Source organism: Balaenoptera acutorostrata, chromosome 15, assembly GCF_949987535.1.
Source record: "Balaenoptera acutorostrata chromosome 15, mBalAcu1.1, whole genome shotgun sequence".
In the NCBI taxonomy this organism is placed as follows: domain Eukaryota; kingdom Metazoa; phylum Chordata; class Mammalia; order Artiodactyla; family Balaenopteridae; genus Balaenoptera; species Balaenoptera acutorostrata.
In genome coordinates, this window is record NC_080078.1 from 26,774,770 (window position 1) to 26,801,572 (window position 26,803).

Sequence of the window (26,803 nt, forward strand, 5' to 3'; positions counted from 1 at the left end):
AGCTTTACTGAGTCAACTATGGAGAAGATCCCGAGACAGTTGGTGCTTGAGCAGAATGCAGACTGAGTGCAGTACAGGGTGCTTTCTGAGCCCTGTTTGTCCAGGAGAATCTCCGAGCAGGACTTCACATGGTACCATTTGTCTCTTTCACGGCCTTGGCACCTCCCATATTTCTCCCTTCCTTTTTGGACTCAGAATGAAAGTCCTAAGATTGCTGAGCGACGGAAATCAGGGTGAGACCACTGCTGATGATGGGCTGTGTGCACTTTGCTCTTCCTTTATGTCATGGGCTCTCTGCTCAGGAAGTGGTTTACCTTCTTTTATGACCTTGGTCAGTTTTCATCAATGCATCGAAAACCAGACTTAGAGAAGAGCCTTTGGTGAAATCTTTTTAGTCCAGAAGGAGCTAAAAATACTCTATGCTTTTACTTTTTATTGCACCACAGAAAGCACAAAATCAGGCTTTTGCCTTAACGTTTTATTAACAGCCATCTGTTTCTGCAAGACATCTTGAACTCTTTTGTAGATAACCTTTTCTGAAGGGTTTTGGGGGAAGGTTATTTTCTATTTACCTCAGTTCTTAGAAGGAGGAAGGAAATGAGCACGTATCTTATTTTGGCTAATTTCTAGTAGTGGAGTTAAAAAGGAAGAACTGCCTGCACTTTACTGTACAGGATGGCTGCCTGGTGCTTGACACAAGTGTTTTGAATTTGAACAGGAGTCCTGAAGAAATCTGGGTCTTCCTGGGATGACATGGCTATATGTTCTATCTAAGCTGTAGGTGAGGAAACAAGCCGTAAGACGACAATTTGTTTCTTCCTCTGTAAAAACAGGGGTGGAACTATTCCCTTCCCATGGAAATTATAAAGGTCGCATGAGATGCAAAAGGATTTTTGATAGTTCCTAGAACTTAGTAGGTGGCTAGCATATATTATTTTCCTTTCTTGAAATACAAGAGAATTTAACACACTGGGAGATTCAAAACAATAGATGTGGTAGCAGAATGTGTTTTATGTTTTTAGTTTCATGATAGAGAAGAAAATTTGTTACCATGCAGATATAAAACTGGAGCAAATGTGAAGTGTCCACTTTTCCTGTACTCACCTTTTAGTGTTTGCTTATGAAAAATCAGATGATGATGAAGTATGTCAGATTGGTACGTAATGGGAGCAAGATTGCTTTGATATGGAGCATTTTAAAGAGTTTTGTTATTCAAATGAAGACAGCAATTTATGGAAGGTTGTATAGGTATATAAAACAGTGATAAGTGTAGAGTGGGAGGAATCATTGCGGCACCTGAAATAAAGCACACCGATACTTTCTCCCTTTTCCTCTGTGGAAAACAATCACGTTCCAGCAGCAGGTTTTTTTCTTACAATCCGCATGTGCTTCGTATTTCACATCAGAGAGATTTTAAACTGACGGATTGTAGGAAAACAGAATACTTAAGATCTGCGCTGAACCTCCTTTCTTTCACTGGTACTGGACAGACCCATGCTTATTTGCCTCATTTACCAGCAGCTGCCCTTCGCCAGGCGACCCACGTGTCCGGAAGTGTAGACCCTGCTTGTCTCCCACGAGAGTGGTGCCCGACCCCCTGCAGGGAGGCCCTCACCTCACCTTCTCGTGTCCGGCCTGCCCCTCCTCATACAGAGGAGCAGAAGGTACTGGAGCCACAAGAGGGCAAAAGGCTATAATCTGTCCTGGTTCCCAGCAGTTGCCGTCGGGTTTTAGCATCCTGGGCGATGGAGCAAATGTGTCTTTACTGAGATCCTGTTCAGCCTGGTTATCAATAAAGTCTATTGTTTTAAGTGTTACAGTAATTCCCCCCATGAGACTTCCAATTTCCCAACATAAGCAAGAGTTACAACACAGTTTGTGCTGTTGGGAAGCCTAGCTGTGAGTGTCACAGTGCACCACATAATTGGTTTCTATTTGCATTTCACATGTTAAAAATCATTTGATTAATTTCTACAGTAGAACTGCTTCACTTCAGGGTATCATGTAGTAGAGAGCAGTTGTGGTCTCAGGGGTCAGGTACCTGGATTTGAATCCCAGCCCCACTGCTTATACCTGGGCCCCCTTGGGCAAGTTACCCTCCCCGTGCCTCAGCTTCCTCATCTGGAGTTGAGAACATTGGTATCTATTTGATAGGTGTGCTGTCAGGGTGACATGGGAGAATGTATGTAAAATGCACAGTGCCTGGCATGTCGTGGGCCTCAGTCAGCTTGTCACTGCTGTGGGGACGTTTATACTTTGAAGACCTGCTTCTTTGACCAAGTGCTGGGAGCTTTTTGTTTTTATAGAAAATACCATATAATCGTGCCTTTAGTACTGTACACCCCCTATAAGTAGGGCTTTGTATTCAATTATGAGCCTTGATCAGAAAAGGGAGGGAGGGGAGGAAAAAGCATGCTTGTAACTAAATGGTGCTCAGGGAGAAGATTCGCATGCGCATCTTTTTTGCTTGTTATTTTCCCCCCCGAGGCATATGGTCATATCCCAGTCTTTGGGCTGGGTAGCATTTTCAGTTGTAGATTTTTACTGGGAGAGGAAAGTAAAGAAATAACATTTGTAAGTGACCCTTTGAAAGCTCTTTCTTTTTTATTTTTTTAAACAGCTTTATTGGGATATAAATTCACATACCATACAATTCACCCATTTAAAGTGTACAATTCAGTGGTTTTGGGTACATGACATTACGCATTTTCTAAAATTATGGTAAAATACATGTAACATACAATTTGCCATTTTAACCATTTTTAAGTGTACAATTCAGTGGCATTAATTACATGCACAGTGCTGTGCAACCATCACCACTATCTATTTCCAGAACTTTTTCCTCACCCCAAACAAACTCCATAACCATCAGGCAATAACTCCCCATTCCCCGTTCCCCTAAGCCCTAGGTAAACCTCTCATCTACTTTTCTGTCTCTATAAGTTTGTCCCTTTGTGAGCTGTTTCTTTTTGAGCAACTCATTGCTTCGGTGAGATCTTAATCTATTAAAACGGTTGCTATTTTGCAAGCACCTGGAGGATTTTTCTTTTCTATTTGCGTTGCTGTTTCGGGGAGCAGTGCCACACCCTCCGTAAGGTTTGCTCACAGGCAAGGCAGCAGGGGCCTCAGTGGGGGCCGCCTGGGTTCTCATTACCCCGCCTTCTGAAGCCGGGTCTGCTTCTGTGAAATGGGGGTAGTAAACATCCACCTTGGGGGGCCGCCCCGAGGCTGCAGAGCCCCGTCGATCAGGCTGCTGGCATAGGACATGGCGTGGAGCGGTTGTGCTGAGTGCGGCTGTGACCGTCACCACAGTGAACTTCCAAGAAGATAACGTGAATCTCGTTTTTCCCGGTACTGGGGACAGTGGCAGATAAACAGAGCGGGCTGTATGGACTTACCTCAGCTCCTTGGGTGACAGTCTCTCTGTGTTGACAGGAGGAGAGAGGCAGAAGTGTGTGGTGCCAATAAAATCTGTTTTTATAGAGAACAGCGACCTAGAAGTCCGCTTAAGAAAGCACTTCGTAACTGTTTTCGTATCTTGCTTAAAAAGGTCTTGCAGCGAGGCTGGGTTGTGAATGAGAAGAGAGTACGTCTCTGTGTGTTGGTCGCACTCGTGTGCGCTGAGCCTCAGGGTGCTGGTGAGGCTGTGTGACTGGGGAGCAGCAGAGTGAAGCGGACACCTCCTGCATTCGTCTGCCACCAGGAGCATTTGTGTTGAGCACGTCCTTTTCCCCCGGAGCCCCCGGTCATGCCAGAGCGAGGAGGTCAGGGGAGGCAGAACGGAGGCGAATAATAGCAGTGCTGATTATGGGACCCTTCCTTTCCGATGGGCTGGCTTTCCCAAGAACTCGGTATTAGCTGTCCTTTAATTTTATGTTAATGGTGCTTGAATACAGGAGCAATGTCCTCTGTCCCCTCAGTTCTACCAAAAATGGGTCTTGAACCAGGGATAGGGAACGTAGCTCATCACTCGTCCTAAACCAGTTAGAACTGTTGTGGACGCTGCTTCTTTTTTTAAAAAAAAATATATTATCCCATTGCTTCTATCTAACTGCCTAGCTATCTATCTATCTATTTACTATTTTTGGCTGTGTTGGGTCTTCATTGCTGCACGCGGGCTTTCTCAAGTTGCGGTGAGCGGGGCCTACTCTTCGTTTCAGTGCGCCGGCTTCTGATTGCGGCGGCTTCTCTTTTTGTGGAACACTGGCTCTAGGCATGTGGGCTTCAGTAGTTGTGGCACGTGGGCTCAGTAGTTGTGGCTCACGGGCTCTAGAGTGCATGCTCAGTAGTTGTGGCTCATGGGCTTAGTTGCTCCGCAGCATGTGGGATCTTCCCGGACCAGGGCTCGAACCCGTGTCCCCTGCATTGGCAGGCGGATTCTTAACCACTGCGCCACCAGGGAAGTCCCTGGACGCTGCTTCTTAATTATTAAGAGTCTAGGGAGTAAGCCTTTTAATAGAAGCGGAGTCCATTCTCAACCTCTTCCAAATTGTGCAAATTTTGGAGTCAGGCGCCATGAAGAGTAAAAATCACACTATTACGAACGCTTAGAGCAGCCTCCCAGATTCTGGAAGACTTGAAGCCAATTGTTCCCTAGTTTACCGAATGTATTTTTCCCTGGTACACAGGATGTATTTTATCCTCCTATCCCTTAACCAAAGCCCTTTATTTTGCCCCAACTCATGTTCATTTTACTTTGGGTTTCCCAAATTACTAGGATGGAAAGAATCTCCAAGGATTGGCTTGGTTTGATTGCCCTGAAAGTTAGTACACTGATTTTCATAAAGGTGAAAGACAAGGCAAGTCTAGGGCACATTATAATATCCTGAAGCCTTTAATGTGGGGCTTTTCAATACTGGGAACTTAGTGCTTGTTTCCAAACTAGTCGTTGGCTTCTCCATGGAAGGGGGTGCTTGCCTCAAGCTGATTTTGCCTTATCTAATTTCTGCCTTGCAATCTTGTTTGCCAAAAGATTTATCAGGCAAGCTGCTACCATGGCTTTGTCAAAAGGCTACTTTTTAGAGAAACCTTAAAGGGCACCCACTCCACATACCTCTACTTGGCATGCCAGCCCTGTGGGCCCCCAGGGGCTGTCCACATGTGGGCCCGTTCTAGCCTTGTATTTGCTCTGGTTGCTTTAAAGTACACGTCCCTCTGGCTTAATAACTTGTTTATCGTAACGATAAACAAGTAATTTGTTGAGGTTAAAAAAAATCAATCCCTGGATATTTGTTTAAACAGCTTGCCTCCTCCCTAGCAGGATATCATATTAGTTTCCTATGATTCCTATAACAAATCACTGCAAGCTTGGTAGGTGCCTTAAAACAACAGAATTTATTCTTTCACAGTTCTGGAGGCCAGAAGTTTGAAATCAAGATATAGGTACAGCTGTGCTCCTTCCAGAGGCTCTGTCTCTCTAGCATCTGGTGACTGCTGGCCCTCCTTGGCTTGCGGCCGCATCACTCCAATCTCTGCCTCCATTGTCCCATTGCCTCCCGCTCTTCGTGTGTCCTGTCTCCCTCTACCTTTCTCTTATAAGAACAGTTGTGATGGCGTTTAGGGTCCACTTGGATAGTTCAGGGTATGTCCTCATCTTAAGGTCCTTAACCTAATTTCTAGTTATATCTGCTAAGATCCTTTGTCCAAGTGAGGCAGTGTTCACAGGTTCTGGGAATTAGAATGTGGATATATCATTTTGGAGGCCCACTGAATAGACATGTTGGTAGTGAAGTCAGCATTCTTAGGTATTCCTTGCCTTGCTTTGGCCCTGGCTATGAACAAGTAGGTAATAGTTATTTCCAAGACTATTTAACAGTTAATTTATATGATTCAAGGGTTAGCAGTGAGGGACTTCCCTGCTGGCGCAGTGGATAAGACTCCACGCTCCCAATGCTGGCCGCCTGGGTTCGATCTCTGGTCAGGGAACTAGATCCCACATGCATGCCACAACTAAGAGTTCACATGCCGCAACTAAGGAGCCAGGGAGCTGCAACAAAGGAGCCTGACTGCCGCAACCAAGACCTGGTGCAACCAAATAAATGAATAAATAAATATTTTTTTAAAAAGGGTTAGCTGTACTCTAAGAAATTTAGACTAGCTACCAAATATCTTCTCCAATGAACATCTTCCACGGTTCAGAGGATTTCACCCGCATTGACTGTAATTTCTGACAGCAGCCCTGAGGGGGTAGGTAATAGTGTCCCCATTTGAGAGCTGAGGCCATCTGCTGAGGGCCCCAGAAACCGCAGAGTCAGGGATAACCCAGGTTTGTCTGCAGCTGGGAATGGATTCTTCCTCCACAGCAGCAGTCTCTAAAAGACACAGTTCTACAGTTAGTGGCACATTTTCTTAAGAGATAACGCTAGTATCTTTGAAAGATTTCTTTCTCTCTGTGTTTGGCTTGAGCAGTGATTCTAAAAGACGTTGACTTTGACCCTTGGATTGTGGGGGACTGGTTTCCTCTGACATTTTACAATCTGCTGTTTTATAGGCCCTGAGGACGTTGCCTTTGTACAAGGTTTAGTTTAACACTTTTATTTGATGTAATTTGATATGGTTCATTTGATGGAGACTGTTTACATGAGCTGCTGGTTTTCTTTCTTTCTTTCTTCTTTCCTTTCTTTCCCCCCTCCTTGTTGCTTGCGTTATTTCTCTGCTTGAGAAGGGACATGAGTTGGCTTCGGGACAAATGTCGGGTAATGCTGTATTTGTCAAAACATAAAGTGGCTAGATGGAAATTGCACGCGCCCCACCCCCTGCGTGAAATGGAAATACCTGGTGCCCCAGTAACGCTCCTGTAGCCAGCGGTTGCCCTCTTATTTTACACGAGGTCTTTAGTGAGCAAAACAAATGAGCTTATTCTGTGAGAGATGTCTGCATGCTTCCTACCCTGGATGATAAAATTAGTTTTTTATAGCGCATAAATATGTATAATGATGAGCCCTTGCATACAAGGTTCTTATGAAGTGCTTTTACTGCTGTGCCCTGAAGGAAATACCAAGACCATTTGCAAGTACAGTAGAGCTGGCCATCGTTAAAGGTTTCAATTTTCCTCTGGAAGGCTTGGGACTTGGGGTGAGGTACAAATTAATTCACTGCTCAAATTGTGTTGAGATTAGATTTTACTCGACATTTCTGTATTCCAGTCTTTAATGGTATAAGAGGAGTGCAGTTTTACTTGGAAATGTCTTTTTTTTTGAGGTAAAGCTTTTTAGGAAGAGAAGTGTAGTCTTGATGAAAGCAGATGAGCAAATGCAAATTTTTACTCATTTATTGAAATACTGAGTCTCTAGATGGAAGAATGAGAAGCTTGGAGGCTGGAGGATTTTCCTTTTGCTCAGGCAAGACACCAGAATAAACACTGTTCTCCTTTAGGAAGACATGCCGTAACATCAGACGTCCTTCTAGATCATTCAGGCCTGTGTGTATGTGTACAAATCTGACCTGCATAAAATAAGCATTCAGACACCTCAGTGTCTCGCTCAACCCTGAGATGTGCTGATGCACTGGCTTTCCTGATGGTGATCATGGTGTGTGGGGGCAGGTGTGACTGGAAGGCCCGATGCCCAGGTAGCCCAGATAGCAGCTCTTTCTGCACTGCAAACATGGGAAGGTTGTCCTTTTGACCTGCAGCTGTATGGCTCTCTTCTCTGCTCGGTCATCCTGGTTGCCTTCCTCAGCCTACCCAAAGCTCTTCTCAGACAGCAACATCATTTCTTGTATCGGGACTCTGCCCCATCACACAAAGCTATAATTTAATCAGATCTTAAAGCATTACCAAAAAACCCCATGGACAGCAGGCTCACTGTTTCACATGGAGGCTTTGGAAGTAGCTCAGGTTAAAGCCCGATGGGAGTGGGTACCCAGCAGAGAGAAGGCAGGAGCCTTTAGTGTAGGGCTTGTAGTGGGAAGCTTTGGGTCTGAGTCTGTCTCTGCTCCCATGATGGCCAAGGGTGAGCCACTGGACTTGGGAAAACCTGCTTCCTCATTCCTTGTATGACAGGACTGATGCCTGCCTGTCCTCCAGACTCCAGAGGATCAAACGAGGCTGAATGTGCCATAATAAATACTGTTATTTTGGTCAGGGACTTCGTCCTTTAAAAAAGTAATATATATTTTTCCTGACTGAAACACAAATTACCCACTCGTAATTCCACCAGCCAAAAAGAAAAAAAAAAAAAAAAAGCTGTCATTTTAGTGTATTTCCTACTAGTGTGTTTTCTATCTCTATTTCATTTATTAATTGAGTTGTACTATTTATATAATTTTGTAACTTAAAAAAATACAGTAAAGGATTTTACAAAAGACAGTAAAACTAGTGGTTAGCAGCATCATGTCACTGGCCTTCAGTGGTTTGTCAGGTGGATATATCATTGTCCACTTATAACCTAACCTTTGTGTTGGGCCTTTTGTCAGATGCACGTCCACTGCACTGCACTGGGCATTACTGGTTTTTCTGCCAATTGCTTCTTAAAGTGGCCCTCAGTGCACCTCACTGATTCACTGTCTTTCTCTGCCATCAGTTAACAGCATTGGAAAGCATGCTGCTGCAGGAGCAAAATTAAGTATTTTGTTTCATTTCTGAATAGAATTATTGGCTTTACACATAGACTCGGTCATGCAGAATTTTAACAAGCTGTAATGATCTTTTCGATTCCCCGAGGATTGAGCCTACGTGCAAAGTATTCCTGATTGACCTTCAGGACTTCCTGTGTGCATTTTTTTAAAAAATATTTTTTATTTATTTATTTATTTATTTATTTATTTATGGCTGTGTTGGGTCTTCGTTTCTGTGCGAGGGCTTTCTCTAGTTGCGGCAAGTGGAGGCCACTCTTCATCGTGGTGCGCGGGCCTCTCACTATCGCGGCCTCTCTTGTTGCGGAGCACAGGCTCCAGACGCGCAGGCTCAGCAATTGTGGCTCACGGGCCTAGTCGCTCCGTGGCATGTGGGATCTTCCCAGACCAGGGCTCGAACCCGTGTCCCCTGTATTGGCAGGCAGATTCTCCATCACTGCGCCACCAGGGAAGCCCATGCATTTTTTTTGCAAAGGATATATCCAGCCATTTCTTTTCCATAGCACTTTATTTATTTATTTATGCCCCACGGCATGCAAGATCTTAGTTCCCTGGATCGAATCTGCACCCCCTGCAGTGGAAGCACGGAGTCTTAACCACTGGACCGCCAGGGAAGTACCCCTGTGTGCATTTTTGAATATCACCTTTGCCCTTTTTGCTTTCTTGAGCACAGCTGCATAAAATGGGTTAATACTGGCACTGTTTTGCAATCCTTTTTTATTCACTGGACAACTAGGGAATGGTTCAGATAAGCCATAGTCCAAGGCAAGCTATTGTGTCATCAAAGAATAACGTTTGATCTTAGTGTACTTCTTTTGAGCTGCTCAGTGTGTTTTGTGGTTGCCAGAATCTGGCTCTGAAACTTGTTGGTAAGGTCGGAGAATTTTGATAAGGTTGGAGACACCTGATTCTTTGTATGTATGTGAGTGTTCCTCCTTCCAATGTTGGCCAGCCTTGGGTGCTGCTTTAGTGGTTAAAGTTTGTGATGCTGGAGGTGCTGATTTGTGGCCAAGTCACAGAAAGGGTTGGAGTTTTGCCAGTGAGTTGCCAAGAGAGTAGTTTAAGTAATCTTTTTTTTTACTTTCTTCTTAAAAATGAGAAAAACAGCTGTCAGCAATAATTTTCCCCAATTTATCTCTTGCAGAGAACCTAGTTGCATGCCACAGTTCAGCTCCTGGTTTCCGGGAGTGGTGGAAGCCTTATGTTATTGCTTCTTGGATTTCGAGGTAGTCCTTGGTGTTTGTTGTAATCATTTTGTGTTTTTCTAAGCCAAAATGATTTACTGTAAACAAATCATTAAGACTAATACTTTTTTGGACAAGTTGACACAAGTCATTATTTTTTTTTTTTTTTTTTTTTTCCACACACACACACTGTATTTTATTTTTACAAGAGATAGATAGACTGACACCAAGCATTGTACATGGATGACCACAACAAAAGCAACAATGATTGCAATTACCAAACATGAAACACACTTATACTATGTCATAACATTGACATTCAGTCCAGTAATCCTCCACTGTAACAGCTCCTTTACTTTGCAGTGAAAATTGATTTGTATATTCTTTTCCTCTGAGTCCTTGTGGGATTTTTTTTTTTTTTTAATTCAGACAGAAAGTCACAAAAATTATACTCATCCTCATCAGTTCACTCAGTCCCATGTAATTAATTTCTTTTTTTTCATCTTGATCTTTTGTTAGCACTTTTATGAGTTCATCAGTTTTTCATTAGAGTTCTGAAAATGCTTATTCATTCAGTTCAGCAGTACAGTCAGTTACCAGAAACCTGTACTTGTCAGAGTCTTTTCCATGAATTTCTTGAAGATGAAACTCTTTTATAGGAACATATTTGCAAAATCATCAGAGTACACCCAGAACTGTCTGTAAATGACAAAAGACTTAAAAATGACCATGGTTAAAGATTTGATGAAAGTTCATAATAATGCAGTTGACAAGAAAATTAGTTATTTCTGAGATATACATTTTAAAGTAATAACTAGGATTATTACTTATAACATTATACCAGAACATATAAGATTTTTAGACGTTTCCTGTAATGTCTGAAACATTTATATTAACATATTTCCATACATATTTCCATACAAATACAAATATAAGATTTTTAGAAATTTCATGTAATGTCTGAAACATTTATATTAACATATTTCCATACATATTTCCATACAAATACAAATATAAGATTTTTAGAAATTTCATGTAATGTCTGAAACATTTATATTAACATATTTCCATACATATTTCCATACAAATACAAATATAAGATTTTTAGAAATTTCATGTAATGTCTGAAACATTTATATTAACATATTTCCATACATATTTCCATACAAATACAAATATAAGATTTTTAGAAATTTCATGTACTGTCTGAAACATTTATATTAACATATTTCCATACATATTTCCATACAAATACAAATATAAGATTTTTAGAAATTTCATGTAATGTCTGAAACATTTATATTAACATATTTCCATACAAATAACCCAATGAAAGTTTAGTATTAGTTGTTTTGTTTGTTTTTTTATACTGCAGGTTCTTATTAGGCATCAGTTTTATACACATCCGTGTATACATGTCAATCCCAATCGCCCAATTCAGCACATCACCATCCCCACCTCATCGCAGTTTTCCCCCCTTGGTGTCCATATGTCCATTCTCTACATCTGTGTCTCAACTTCTGCCCTGCAAACTGGCTCATCTGTACCATTTTTCTACGTTCCACATACATGCATTAACATACGATATTTGTTTTTCTCTTTCTGACTTACTTCACTCTGTATGACAGTCTCTAGATCCATCCACTTCTCAACAAATGACTCAATTTCGTTCCTTTTTATGGCTGAATAATATTCCATCGTATATATGTACCACAACTTCTTTATCCATTCGTCTGTTGATGGGCATTTAGGTTGCTTCCATGACCTGGCTATTGTAAATAGTGCTGCAATGAACATTCGGGTGCACGTGTCTTTTTGAATTACGGTTTTCTCTGGGTATATGCCCAGTAGTGGGATTGCTGGGTCATATGGTAATTCTATTTTTAGTTTTTTAAGGAACCTCCATATTGTTCTCCATAGTGGCTGTATCAATTTACATTCCCACCAACAGTGCAAGAGGGTTCCCTTTTCTCCACACCCTCTCCAGCATTTGTTGTTTGTAGATTTTCTGATGATGCCCATTCTAACAGGAGTGAGGTGATACCTCATTGTAGTTTTGATTTGCATTTCTCTAATAATTAGTGATGTTGAGCATCTTTTCATGTGCTTCGTGGCCGTCTGTATGTCTTCTTTGGAGAAATGTCTATTTAGGTCTTCTGCCCATTTTTGGATTGGGGTGTTTGTTTCTTTGATATTGAGCTGAATGAGCTGTTTATATATTTTGGAGATTAATCCTTTGTCCGTTGATTCATTTGCAAATATTTTCTCCCATTCTGAGGGTTGTCTTTTCGTCTTGTTTATGGTTTCCTTTGCTGTGCAAAAGCTTTGAAGTTTCATTAGGTCCCACTTGTTTATTTTTGTTTTTATTTCCATTACTCTAGGAGGTGGATCGAAAAAGATCTTGCTGTGATTGATGTCAAAGAGTGTTCTTCCTATGTTTTCCTCTAAGAGTTTTATAGTGTCCAGTCTTATATTTAGGTCTCTAATCCATTTTGAGTTTATTTTTGTGTATGGTGTTAGGGAGTATTCTAATTTCATTCTTTTACATGTGGCTGTCCAGTTTTCCCAGCACCACTTATTGAAGAGACTGTCTTTTCTCCATTGTATATCTTTGCCTCCTTTGTCATAGATTAGTTGACCATAGGTGCGTGGGTTAATCTCTGGGCTTTCTATCTTGTTCCATTGATCTATGTTTCTGTTTTTGTGCCAGTACCATATTGTCTTGATTACTGTAGCTTTGTAGTATAGTCTGAAGTCAGGGAGTCTGATTCCTCCTGCTCCATTTTTTTGCCTCAAGACTGCTTTGGCTATTCGGGGTCTTTTGTGTCTCCATACAAATTTTAAGATGATTTGTTCTAGCTCCGTAAAAAATGCCATTGGTAATTTGATAGGGATTGCATTGAATCTGTAGATTGCTTTGGGTAGTATACTCATTTTCACAATGTTGATTCTTCCAATCCAAGAACATGGTATATCTCTCCATCTGTTGGTATCATCTTTAATTTCTTTCATCAGTGTCTTATAGTTTTCTGCATACAGGTCTTTTGTCTCCCTAGGTAGGTTTATTCCTAGGTATTTTATTCTTTTTGTTGCAATGGTAAATGGGAGTGTTTCCATAATTTCTCTTTCAGATTTTTCATCATTAGTGTATAGGAATGCAAGAGATTTCTGTGCATTAATTTTGTAACCTGCAACTTTACCATATTCATTAATTAGCTCTAGCAGTTTTCTGGTGGCAGTTTTAGGATTCTCTATGTATAGTATCATGTCATCCGCAAACAGTGACAGTTTTACTTCTTCTTTTCCAATTTGTATTCCTTTTATTTCTTTTTCTTCTCTGATTGCCGTGGCTAGGACTTCCAGAACTATGTTGAATAATAGTGGTGAGAGTGGACATCCTTGTCTCGTTCCTGATCTTAGAGGAAATGCTTTCAGTTTTTCACCATTGAGAATGATGTTTGCTGTGGGTTTGTCATATATGGCCTTTATTATGTTGAGGTAGGTTCCCTCTATGCCCACTTTCTGGAGAGTTTTTATCAGAAATGGGTGTTGAATTTTGTCAAAAGCTTTTTCTGCATCTATTGAGATGATCATATGGTTTTTATTCTTCAATTTGTTAATATGGTGTATCACATTGATTGATTTGCGTATATTGAAGAATCCTTGCATCCCTGGGATAAATCCCACTTGATCGTGGTGTATGATCCTTTTAATGTGTTGTTGGATTCTGTTTGCTAGTATTTTGTTGAGGATTTTTGCATCTATATTCATCAGTGATATTGGTCTGTAATTTTCTTTTTTTGTAGTGTCTTTGTCTGGTTTTGGTATCAGGGTGATGGTGGCCTCATAGAATGAGTTTGGGAGAGTTCCTTCCTCTGCAATTTTTTGGAAGAGTTTGAGAAGGATGGGTGTTAGCTCTTCTCTAAATGTTTGATAGAATTCACCTGTGAAGCCATCTGGTCCTGGACTTTTGTTTGTTGGAAGATTTTTAATCACAGTTTCAATTTCATTACTTGTGATTGGTCTGTTGATATTTTCTGTTTCTTCCTGGTTCAGTCTTGGAAGGTTATACCTTTCTAAGAATTTGTCCATTTCTTCCAGGTTGTCCATTTTATTGGCATAAAGTTGCTTGTAGTAGTCTCTTAGGATGTTTTGTATTTCTGCGGTGTCTGTTGTAACTTCTCCTTTTTCATTTCTGATTTTATTGATTTGAGTCCTCTCCCTCTTTTTCTTGATGAGTCTGGCTAATGGCTTATCAATTTTGTTTATCTTCTCAAAGAACCAACTTTTAGTTTTATTGATCTTTGCTATTGTTTTCTTTGTTTCTATTTCATTTATTTCTGCTCTGATCTTTATGATTTCTTTCCTTCTGCTAACTTTGGGTTTTGTTTGTTCTTCTTTCTCTAGTTTCTTTAGGTGTAAAGTTAGATTGTTTACTTGAGATTTTTCTTGTTTCTTTAGGTAGGCTTGTATAGCTATAAACTTCCCTCTTAGAACCGCTTTTGCTGCATCCCATAGGTTTTGGGTCGTCGTGTTTTCATTGTCATTTGTCTCTAGGTATTTTTTTATTTCCTGTTTGATTTCTTCAGTGATCTCTTGGTTATTTAGTAACGTATTGTTTAGCCTCCATGTGTTTGTCTTTTTTACGTTTTTTTCCCTGTAATTCATTTCTAATCTCATAGCGTTGTGGTCAGAAAAGATGCTTGATATGATTTCAATTTTCTTAAATTTACTGAGGCTTGATTTGTGACCCAAGATGTGATCTATCCTGGAGAATGTTCCGTGTGCACTTGAGAAGAACGTGTAATCTGCCGTTTTTGGATGGAATGTCCTATATATATCAATTAAATCTATCTGGTCTATTGTGTCATTTAAAGCTTCTGTTTCCTTATTTATTTTCATTTTGGATGATCTGTCCATTGGTGTAAGTGAGGTGTTAAAGTCCCCCACTATTATTGTGTTACTGTCGATTTCCTCTTTTATAGCTGTTAGCAGTTGCCTTATGTATTGAGGTGCTCCTATGTTGGGTGCATATATATTTATAATTGTTATATCTTCTTCTTGGATTGATCCCTGGATCATTATGTAGTGTCCTTCCTTGTCTCTTGTAACATTCTTTATTTTAAAGTCTATTTTATCTGATATGAGTATAGCTACTCCAGCTTTCTTTTGATTTCCATTTGCATGGAATATCTTTTTCCATCCCCTCACTTTCAGTCTGTATGTGTCCCTAGGTCTGAAGTGGGTCTCTTGTAGACAGCATATATATGGGTCTTGTTTTTGTATCCATTCAGCCAGTCTATGTCTTTTGGTTGGGGCATTTAATCCATTCACGTTTAAGGTAATTATCGATATGTATGTTCCTATGACCATTTTCTTAATTCTTTTGGGTTTGTTTTTGTAGGTCCTTTTCTTCTCTTGTGTTTCCCACTTAGAGAAGTTCCTTTAGCATTTGTTGTAGAGCTGGTTTGGTGGTGCTGAATTCTCTTAGCTTTTGCTTGTCTGTAAAGCTTTTGATTTCTCCATCAAATCTAAATGAGATCCTTGCTGGGTAGAGTAATCTTGGTTGTAGGTTCTTCCCTTTCATCACTTTAAGTATTTCATGCCACTCCCTTCTGGCTTGCAGAGTTTCTGCTGAGAAATCAGCTGTTAACCTTATGGGGGTTCCCTTGTATGTTATTTGTCGTTTTTCCCTTGCTGCTTTCAATAATTTTTCTTTGTCTTTAATTTTTGCCACTTTGATTACTATGTGTCTCGGCGTGTTTCTCCTTGGGTTTATTCTGTATGGGACTCTCTGCGCTTCCTGGACTTGGGTGGCTATTTCCTTTCCCATGTTAGGGAAGTTTTCGATTATAATCTCTTCAAATATTTTCTCTGGTCCTTTCTCTCTCTCTTCTCCTTCTGGGACCCCTATAATGCGAATGTTGTTGCGTTTAATGTTGTCCCAGAGGTCTCTTAGGCTGTCTTCATTTCTTTTTATTCTTTTTTCTTTAGTCTGTTCCGCAGCAGTGAATTCCACCATTCTGTCTTCCAGGTCACTTATCCGTTCTTCTGCCTCAGTTATTCTGCTATTGATTCCTTCTAGTGTAGTTTTCATTTCAGTTATTGTATTGGTCATCTCTGTTTGTTTGTTCTTTAATTCTTCTAGGTCTTTGTTAATCATTTCTTGCATCTTCTCAATCTTTGCCTCCATTCTTATTCCGAGGTCCTGGATCATCTTCACTATCATTATTCTGAATTCTTTTTCTGGAAGGTTGCCTATCTCCACTTCATTTAGTTGTTTTTCTGGGGTTTTTTCTTGTTCCTTCATCTGGTACATAGCCCTCTGCCTTTTCATCTTCTCTGTCTTTCTGTAACTGTGGTTTTTGGTCCACAGGCTGCAGGATTGTAGTTTTTCTTGCTTCTGTTGTCTGCCCTCTGGTGGTTGAGGCTATCTAAGAGGCTTGATGGGAGGCTCTGGTGGTGGGTAGAGCTGACTGTTGCTGTGGCGGTCAGAGCTCAGTAAAACCTTAATCCACTTGACTGTTGATGGGTGGGGCTGGGTTCCCTCCCTGTTGCTGTGGCGATCAGAGCCCAGTAAAACCTTAATCCACTTGACTGTTGATGGGTGGGGCTGGGTTCCCTCCCTGTTGGTTGTTTTGCCTGAGGCAACCCAACACTGGAGCCTACCCGTGCTCTTTGGTGGGGTTAATGGCAGACTCTGGGAGGGCTCACGCCAAGGAGAACTTCCCAGGACCTCTGCTGCCAGTGTCCTTATCCCCACGGTGAAACAGAGCCACCACTCGCCTCTGCAGGAGACCCCCCAACACCAGCAGGTACGTCTGGTTCAGTCTCCCCCAGGGTCACTGCTCCTTCCCCTGGGTCCCGATGCACACCTTACTTTGTGTGTGCCCTCCAAGAGTGGGGTCTCTGTTTCCCCCAGTCCTGTCACAGTCCTGCAATCAATTCCCACTAGACTTCAAAGTCTGATTCTCTAGGAATTCCTCCTCCCTTTGCCGGACCCCCAGGTTGGGAAGCCTGAGGTGGGGCTCAGAACCTTCACTCCAGTGGGTGGACTTCTGTGGTATAAGTGTTCGCCAGTCTGTGAGTCACCCACCCAGCAGTTATGGGATTTGATTTTACTCTGATTGAGCCCCTCCTACCGTCTCACTGTGGCTTCTCCTCTGTCCTTGGACGTGGGGTGTCCTCCTTGGTGAAGTCCAGGGTCTTCCTGTCAATGATTGTCCAGCAGCCAGTTGTGATTCTGGTGCTCTCGCAAGAGGGAGTGAGAGCACGTCCTTCTACTCCGCCATCTTGGTTAATCTTCGACACAAGTCATTATTATCCAGCTGACCAGTGAATCATCACGAATGGCAATTAACACAGCCTTGAACATACTCTTTTTCTGTGAACCCAGTGATTTTCAGTTCCCAGATTCTGAGTCAGTAGGGCTTAGGTGGGGCCTAGGAATTTACATTTCTGTCCAGATTCCGATCTGGGGACTAGGGAAGCACATTTTGATAAGTGGTCAAGGTTCTAGGCTCCTAAGGAGCTTTATGTCTGACATGAAATTATTCTGTGACTATGGGCCTTCTTACACAGTCTAGGTCACAGTGTCATATCGCCCTGGTCAGAAAAGAATGTTAGCAGATGGCTTTTCATGAGTGCCATGCAGCATATGGGCAGCAGAGGTGGGTAGCTGTTTGGGACATAAAGCCATTGTACACAGCCTATTCTGTGTAGCCTATTAAAGAGGCTGAGCTGAATTCACCCAGCCTGCTGAGTGAATGACCCCGAGTGTGCTGTGTTCTACCCTTGGATCTTTCTAGACATGTTTGAAAGCCGAGATAAACAGCATTACCAGTATTATCATAGAACATTAAAAAACTGACAAATGCCAAAAAGAGTAAAATTTGTGTTACAGCATCTAGAATGTGAACTTGAGTCATGTAGTTTACCAGGATAGAATCCTGGTGTAAAATTGGCCCTTGTATCAAATGGGGATTTTAATTTTAGTCTTTGACAGAGTTCGTGTCAGTCCTTTGGAGAATAAGTGCTAAAATAATGTTTCACCAGGAAACTTGCAGGAACGTGGCAAGGGCCCCACACAGCCTTGAGTGTCTTTACCAAATTACAGCCGTCTTGAATCATCACTGAAATAGAAATAACGTTTCATGCAAGCCTTGGTCCGAATGTGTTTTTGATATCTGCAGATGAAAGGCCTCTTGAAAGAGACTGTTTTTCAATACAATCACAGGGAAGGAACACCCTTTCATGTGTTTATCAGCATTTCTGCTTGCCTAGTGCATTTCCTCATATGTTAAAATGAAAACTGTCCAGTCAGATGATCTACACGTGAGGTATTTTATCAAATCACTCGAGGGAGTCAGTGTAGGCCTTTTGACAGCCAGTTTGTATGAGGCATGCCTGCAATGAAATGTTTTAATTTTCCCTCAGAAGGGCAGGGGTGCTACCAGAGCAGTGGCTTGCAAACCGTCTGACCTAAGGGGGCAGGGAGGCCCTGGCGAGTTTACTTTGGTTCTGTTCCACAGACGCTCAGCTACAGTTTTAGAATTGGTTTCCCAATTGTATGGGGTGCAGTCTGCCAAGTCACACACAGAATTGGTTTTCGTGTTCTTCCAGGGTTTGGGACGATTCACTTCTCAATAAAGCCCAGGCATGAAGGTGGAGGCATAGGGAATGAGTGAGAAGGGCTAGTAATATAATTCATCTGAAATTTGAAAGGGGTTTCTATTTAGTTAAAGTATTGAGTAAGCATACAAGGTAGTGTAGGATTAACTAACTTAAAAAAATCTTTTAGAGTGTTTTCACTGAGAATAAATTTTTACTTAGTTTAAGCAGAAATGATACTTAAAATCCAGATGAAATATTAGAGAACAAATAGCCAGTATAATGCTTGACAAAAGATATCTTAAAAAAATTCTTTTTAAAATATTTGCATGGTGAGAGAATTGGGAAAGTCTGCTTTTCAACTGTCATCCTTGTTTGTATTTATAGGACAGTAGGTTTTCTAAACTCGTTGAGGCCACATGATCTTAGGAGGAAAACAGTATTTTAAAAAGAAATAAAGCAATGGCAGACTCAACCTTGTGATTTCACTTTGTATTCGTCTCCCCCACAGCAGGTGAGGTAGTGCATAGGGTACACAAGATTGATTCTACTAGCATTTTCAGTTGGACTTTCTCTAAGAAAATCTCTGGTTATTTCCCCTGGGCCTCTTGGTTCTGGTAGCCTCTATTTTCTTTCTTTCTTTTTTTTTTTTAATTTATTTTTTATTGAAGTATAGTTGAATTACAATGTGTTAATTACTGCTGTACAGCAGAGTGACTCGGTTATACATACATACGTTCTTTTTCATTTTCTCTTCCATTACGGTTTATCACAGGATATTGAATATAGTTCCCTGTGCTATACAGTAGAACCTTGTTGCTTATTCTATTTTCTTTTCTTTTCTTTTTTTTTTGGCTGCGCTGGGTCTTCGTTGCTGCGCACGGGCTTTTCTCTAGCTTAGGCGAGCGGGGGCTACTCTTCGTTGTGGTGCGTGGGCTTCTCCTCGCGATGGCTTCTATTGTTGCGGAGCGCAGGCTCTAGGCATGCGGGCTTCAGTAGTTGCAGCACGTGGGCTCAGTAGTTGTGGCTCGCGGGCTCTAGAGCGCAGGCTCAGTAGTTGAGGCGCATGGGCTTAGTTGCTCCATGGCGTGTGGGATCTTCCCGGACCAGGGATCGAACCCATGTCCCCTGCATTGGCAGGCAGACTCTTAACCACTGTGCCACCAGGGAAGTCCCTCTATTTTCTTTTTTAAGTTTAAAACATAATAGTAAAAGGAATTCTTAAAAACAAAGTTTCCCAAAACGATTGGCTTTTTTTCGGGGCGGGGGCTGGGGAGTAGTTTTTATTTTTGGTTTAATGACATCAGTGTTTTTACAAAGCTGTCAAAATAGTATAAAATTTTGTGCTTTTTTAAAAATTAAAATTGTACCACAAGTTATTGATGTTTTGAAGTTTTTGAAAATTATCTTGAAGTTAATTTTGATCGTTTAATATTCTGTTGAAATGATGAACTGTAATTTACCAACCCCCTCATAAATTGAATCTGGAGGTTGATTTTGATTATTGGTGCATTTGATGGTATAGCAGTGAACATCTTGTTGATTCAGCTTTTATTCTTCTGTTGAAATTTGGGTACACATTTTAAATTGTTTTTATGGTGCTTGACTTTTATATGTTCCTTTAACTTTTACTGAAAGTTTTCTTGATGTGGTTTTTAAAGCTGGGAGCCATCTCTAAATTTACTAGATGGAGAATTGAAAATTATGTGAAGCATAAAAATATTGATCCTTATAACCCAGGAGTAACTTTTCAGGTTCTGGTTGTCAGTAGTAATAACAGCTACTTTCGAGGGGAACCTACTATGTGCTAGGTGCTTTATATGTCTCATTGTCTTCTGACATTGCAGGCAGTATTCATTAAATTGGGTAAACCAGCTACCAGAACCAGAATAGTACACTTGAGACTAAATTAGTGAACTAAAAATAAATTTGGTTTCTTAGCCATAGGATTTGGTTTATTAAATTGTAGGCTAGGCAACAAGTTCTCAAATCACAGAGTACCAGAACTTCGTTTTTTCTGGCATTAACAGAACAGTGGTATTCATGCTGATGGTTCCATTTGTAAACTAGATCATGCCCTGCCTGGCTTTTGAATGCCTGGTAATAATGTGCCTTAATTGCGGGTCAGTGAAACCAAACTAATTGCTTGTTGGGCACTTGGATTGCCTTTTTAATTTGCTGTATAATGCGGTCCCTACCAGAAATGCACAATATGTTATCTAAATAAAACTCATTAAAATCATCTTACAAACAACAGAATGCCTGATATCTTGTCCATAATCTTGCAAATAAAAGCAAATCGAATGGCATTACAGAGAGTTGTAACTTAGAAGTACTCTTTTAAAAGTGCCTTTGTATCCATTTTGGAAGTATACATAAATGATTGCTATGGTTAATATCCGTGTGATAGGGTTTTTTTTTTTAAGCAAGGATTATTTTGCTTTGCGCTCTTAATATGTTTTAAATGGCAGTAATGACATGAGCTTTTGAGACGGTCACTTATTTAAGACTGTGCAGTTCACCCAGTAAGATTAGTATTCATCCAATGACTGCATTCAGTTAAAAAAAAAAAAAAAAAGACATCAGTGACACGTTCTTAGCTCACAAAACACCAATCCATAGGGGTTACCTTTACAGTTGTGGGAACAGTTGTTCATAGGTGGTTAAGTTGGTTAGCACTCTGTAGTACTTGTTTTCTCTCAGTTTCTCTGGACCAACAAGGCAGCTCTTTGACTCTTTGATTACTAATTTTTTTCATTTAGCTAATACTTATTGAGTAGCTCCTGAGTGCCAGGAGCTGTTGTAGGTGTTGGGGGTACCAGTTTTTTTCTTCTCTTTATGATAAATATTTAGCCCTAGAGAAAAAATGTGAAGTGAATCTTAAGACCCTTTAAAATGATTTTAGAAATAGGGTAATATAATTAAGAAGCTTCTACAAAAGAATTTAATAGATGCTTATATCTTTATTTTTTTTTTAGCTAAATAAACATGCCTATATCAGTCTTTTTTTAATAGAAGTTAGTCCATTATCCGTTTTTCTTTTCTTTTGGTAGGCTATTTCTCATGAGAGTCATGGATATCCCCTATCTAAACTTGGAAGGACCAGACTGTAAGTGAATTTTTATTTTCTCGTTGCATCTGCATATTTAAGTGTGTGGTCTGGAAGGGATAACAGGAAAAGTATTACTGAAGAAAGAGTTTTATTCACTTAAAAATAGCCAGTGATTTTGTGGTTGATATGAATAGTATGCTTAAGTTAATGTTACCCTTGGGCCTTGATTAACTCATCTCTTTACTTACATTTTCCAGTTCATACATGAGTTGAATTTTAAAAAAATATGTCTTCTCATCATTACTTCATTTTCACTCAGAACTCTAAATTCATAATTTTTTATAAATACATATGTAATAGATTTTAAGATGTGCTAGCCATGTCAATAACAGTACATTTTCTATTTTCCAATTATTTGAGTATGTATATATTTAAGTTTAGTGGGTGGATGTTTTTTTTTTTTCATTGAAAACCTCAGAAAGCCAGTCTATTTGGGAGGTGGTTGCTTCTTCTTCTGATTATTCTTTTCCATTGCTGTTTTCCTAGCCTGGCTTATTTGCCTTAATGTATGCCGATAGGCATAGAGAAATGGGTGAACTACACTTTATATTTGATGATAATAATCATTGTAATAATAGTTTGAGGACATACTGTGTTGCACTCCATATTAGACTTATGTTTAAATCTGTCATTCTCACAGCAATTCTATGAGCTGAATATCGTCATCCCCAATTTATAACCATGAGTGGCTGGAGTGGTTAGGTCTCTTGCTTAGAGTTGCACAGTTAAGTGGTGGGTCTGGGATTAGAAAACAAGATTGTGACTCAGGACTGCCTCTGCTCAAACACAGTCCATTTAACTTGGACACTGCATTATTATTATTATTATTATTATTATTTTAACTAAATAAACATATGGACAACTAGATTAAAATGAGAAAGTTAAATGTTTAGTGAAACTTCTTGAACAGAGCAGTCTTTTTCTTTTTTTCTTTAAATAATTTTCCCAGGAACTTCATGAGCAAAGATGTTTCTGCATAGAATTGCTAGGGTTCAAATTGTTGTGGGTTCTGTAAAGTATCAGAGCGTGAGGCCTAAGCTCAGATGGCAGTGTCCTTCCAGTCAATCCCAAGAATGCTTTCAGGGGTCACTTGGTAATCATGAGGCATTCATAACGATTCCCCAAGTTAGCCAGGGCTTAGTTTCGTCAAAGAACCACTGGTCTGTTGTCCACTTTTCAGCTATCAACCTTTCATCAAAAATTTGTCTTGTAGTGCAGCCTAAACGTGATCATGTCCTCCATGTGACATTCCCCAAAGAATGGAAAACCAGCGACCTTTACCAGCTTTTCAGTGCCTTTGGTAAGTAAAGCACAAGTACAGATGTACTTTTAGGATCCTGCTCCTCTATTGATCTAGATGGTCAAAGGTATACAGATGGCTTTAGCTTGGGCATAAACAAGGATTAATATGCAAGGTTTTAATCTCACTCATGGAATTTCTGGAGTTTGGTATGCTGCTGTCTTTGTGCTAATGTGATCTGAGGAACTTTTGCTAGCATCCCACAATAGAGTGCTATTATTAATCCATGGAAAGCAAGATACAGTTACTATGACTGCCCCTTACTGCCAACCATGGGAAATAGGTCTGGGCTAAGGATAAATTGTTTTTAAGATTAAATTCAGAGAGAATGTCTGTTTCATAAGGGCAGGCAGTTGCTGCTTGACAACGAATAGTCCAAGCAGACAAGCACAGATGTTTGAGAGGACCAAGATATGTGATATGTATGAGGTAGGGCGGTTCTTCTGTTACCTTTTTATCAGGTCAGGCAATTAGGTTAAATTGAACAGTCTTCTGATTAGGGTTTATAAAGGCCATTCTGATTGTAAGTCTTCAGCAATGTCTCTTTATTTTAACAAATAAAGTATTTAAGCTATCATCTTTGGAAATTCATGAATAAAGTGGAGGCAGCAAAAACCTAAATGTCCAATAATAAGAATGTTCAGTGAATGTTTATGTGTCTCCCCAACAGACTAGTATGTAGCCATTTTAAAAAGAGTTGAAGAGTTTGTTAAAAGATGGTAAAGTGTTTATATTTTAACATTTATAGTAAAAAGCAGATACAAAGTAGGATTCCTGTATAACTAACATTATTTTTTTTTTAAACTTTGTGTAGAAATCAAACTGAAAGGGAGCATCATGCTCTTATCACTGAATGTTTTAGATAGGATTGTTTTCTTCTTGTTTATGCTTTTCTGTATTTCCTAAAATAAGCATATATTAGCTTTTGTAAGTACAAAACGTTATGCACTTAATTTTCAGGAAAGTAAGTGAACGTAGGTATATTTCTGGAAAGGTATCCTAATCTTTGCAGATAGTCTAAATGACCTCTGAAATTCTAGTCCTGCTTTTTTTTTTTTTTTTGGCTGAGTTGGGTCTTCGTTGCTGTGTGCGGGCTTTCTCTAGTTGCGGCAAGTGGCAGCTGCTGTTCGTTGCGGTGTGCGGGCCTCTCATTGTGGTGGCTTCTCCTGTTGCAGAGCACGGGCTCTAGGCACGCGGGCTTCAGTAGTTGTGGCACACGGGCTTAGCTGCCCCGCGGCATGTGGGATCTTCCCAGACCAGGGCTCGAACCCGTGTCCCCTGCATTGACAGGTGGATTCTTAGCCACTGTGCCACCAGGGAAGCCCCTAGTCCTGCTTTTTAATTTAAATGCAGGTACAGAAATGCAGTTGAATTTCACAGCTCATTTCTTTGTAAAGCTTTTTGTATTGTTTCCCATTCTGTATTGCTCTTACCCCGATTTAGTCAAACTTTAATTGGCTAAATTAAGCAGAATGCTCTGAGTAGAATTTTTTTCATTTTAATTAAAAAAAGATTAGCTGTGTGGTATTGAACAGGTAACCTCTCTGTATCTGTGTTTCCTTCTCGGAGATGATGATGGTGATGATGATACCGCCTATTTCATAGGCATGTCATGAAGATTAAATGAGTTGATCCATGGAAGGCATTCAGAATAGTATGTGGCGTATAGTAACTACTTATGAAATCTTAAATATTATTATTTATCTAAAAAACATACAGGGTAGAGAGGTAAGGAAATAATAGTAAGTAAATTTTATAATTGAGAAAGTCCTGGCACCCCACTGTGCAGCAGGAAGTGAGAGTTTTTTCCTGTGGTGGAGAAACAAAACAGTTTTCAAGTATTCCTAGCCTTTGAAAATTTTAGTAGATATTAAAACATTTTTTTCATTGCTAAGTTCTGGTGATGTTTACCCATTTTTAAAAATTCCAGTTTTCTGTATTTTTTTAGGAAGAGTGGTAGCGGATAGATCTCTGCTTTCCCCTTGGTTTTCTCCAGCTCCCTGCCCCACTGTTCCTCTCCTGCCTCTCCTCAGGTCTCCTGCATTCCATTCTGTTTGTGTTTCGCTTTTTTTTTTTTTGGTAATTAATGGCACACATTATTTTTTTTAAATACTTATTTATTTTTTTTAATTTTTGGCTGCGTCGGGTCTTAGTTGTGGCACGTGGGATCTTTCATGCAGGCTCTTCATTGCAGCGTGGGCTTCTCTCTAGTGTGGCGTGCAGGCTTCAGAGTGCATGGGCTCTGTAATTGTGGCTTGCGGGCTCAGCAGTTGCTGTGTGCGGGCTCAGTTGCCCTGCAGCATGTGGGATCTTAGTTCCCCGACCAGGGATCGAACCTGTGTCTCCTGCATTGGAAGGCAGATTCTTCTGGGGTTTTTTCTTGTTCCTTCATCTGGTACATAGCCCTCTGCCTTTTCATCTTCTCTGTCTTTCTGTAACTGTGGTTTTTGGTCCACAGGCTGCAGGATTGTAGTTTTTCTTGCTTCTGTTGTCTGCCCTCTGGTGGTTGAGGCTATCTAAGAGGCTTGATGGGAGGCTCTGGTGGTGGGTAGAGCTGACTGTTGCTGTGGCGGTCAGAGCTCAGTAAAACCTTAATCCACTTGACTGTTGATGGGTGGGGCTGGGTTCCCTCCCTGTTGCTGTGGCGATCAGAGCCCAGTAAAACCTTAATCCACTTGACTGTTGATGGGTGGGGCTGGGTTCCCTCCCTGTTGGTTGTTTTGCCTGAGGCAACCCAACACTGGAGCCTACCCGTGCTCTTTGGTGGGGTTAATGGCAGACTCTGGGAGGGCTCACGCCAAGGAGAACTTCCCAGGACCTCTGCTGCCAGTGTCCTTATCCCCACGGTGAAACAGAGCCACCACTCGCCTCTGCAGGAGACCCCCCAACACCAGCAGGTACGTCTGGTTCAGTCTCCCCCAGGGTCACTGCTCCTTCCCCTGGGTCCCGATGCACACCTTACTTTGTGTGTGCCCTCCAAGAGTGGGGTCCCTGTTTCCCCCAGTCCTGTCACAGTCCTGCAATCAATTCCCACTAGACTTCAAAGTCTGATTCTCTAGGAATTCCTCCTCCCTTTGCCGGACCCCCAGGTTGGGAAGCCTGAGGTGGGGCTCAGAACCTTCACTCCAGTGGGTGGACTTCTGTGGTATAAGTGTTCGCCAGTCTGTGAGTCACCCACCCAGCAGTTATGGGATTTGATTTTACTCTGATTGCGCCCCTCCTACCGTCTCACTGTGGCTTCTCCTCTGTCCTTGGACGTGGGGTGTCCTCCTTGGTGAAGTCCAGGGTCTTCCTGTCAATGATTGTCCAGCAGCCAGTTGTGATTCTGGTGCTCTCGCAAGAGGGAGTGAGAGCACGTCCTTCTACTCCGCCATCTTGGTTCTTTAATCGGAAGGCAGATTCTTAACCACTGGACCACTAGGGAAGTCCTGCGTTTCACCTTTATTGAGGACTTGTCTCTGTATGTGAAAATCATTTTGTTCCACTATACTGCTTTCTGTCCCTCTGTGTTTTTCTTTTCTCTATTAGTCTGTCTTGGTTTCCTCTTTCCGACGCCTTCTTTACCTCGTCCTCCATCCCCTACCTGTTTTCTTTACCTGACCTTGAGATCATCATTGAATTTTTCTTATTTCTTGTTACATTGATTCATTTCATGTTCCCTGTTCATAATTTTCAGAGTTTGAATCTCTAAAAAGAAATAGTTGTGCTTTTTTTTTTTAACATACGTGGTCTCTGATTTTTATTAGTGATTTTTTCTTTAATATACCACGTTCATGGATTTTGAGTCTTTTAGTACATGAACGTGGTATATTCCTTCATTTATTTAGGTCTTCATTAGTTTTTGTTTGTTTTTTTATTTTGGCCTGACTGCACAGCTTGCGGGATCTCAGTTCCCTGACCGGGGATTGAACCCAGACCACGGCAGTGAAAGCGCCAAATCCTAACCACTAGACCACCAGGGAACTCCCTATTAGTGATCTTGATTGGAAAAAAGTCTCCAGCCCTGGCATGAGATTGGGTTGA

At 40.9% G+C, this 26,803-nt stretch overlaps 1 protein-coding gene across 2 annotated transcripts in view; it reads left to right on the forward strand.

Annotated features, from left to right (window-relative positions):
- The window catches only part of PARN (poly(A)-specific ribonuclease), a 170,610-nt gene that overhangs the window by 40,564 nt on the left and 103,243 nt on the right, over window positions 1-26,803 (forward strand). For both annotated transcript variants that reach the window (XM_007188367.2, XM_007188366.2), the window contains 2 exons: window positions 21,422-21,477; window positions 22,694-22,780. In XM_007188367.2, coding sequence (XP_007188429.1) covers window positions 21,422-21,477; window positions 22,694-22,780 — 143 coding nt within the window. The remainder of the gene's footprint in view (window positions 1-21,421; window positions 21,478-22,693; window positions 22,781-26,803) is intronic.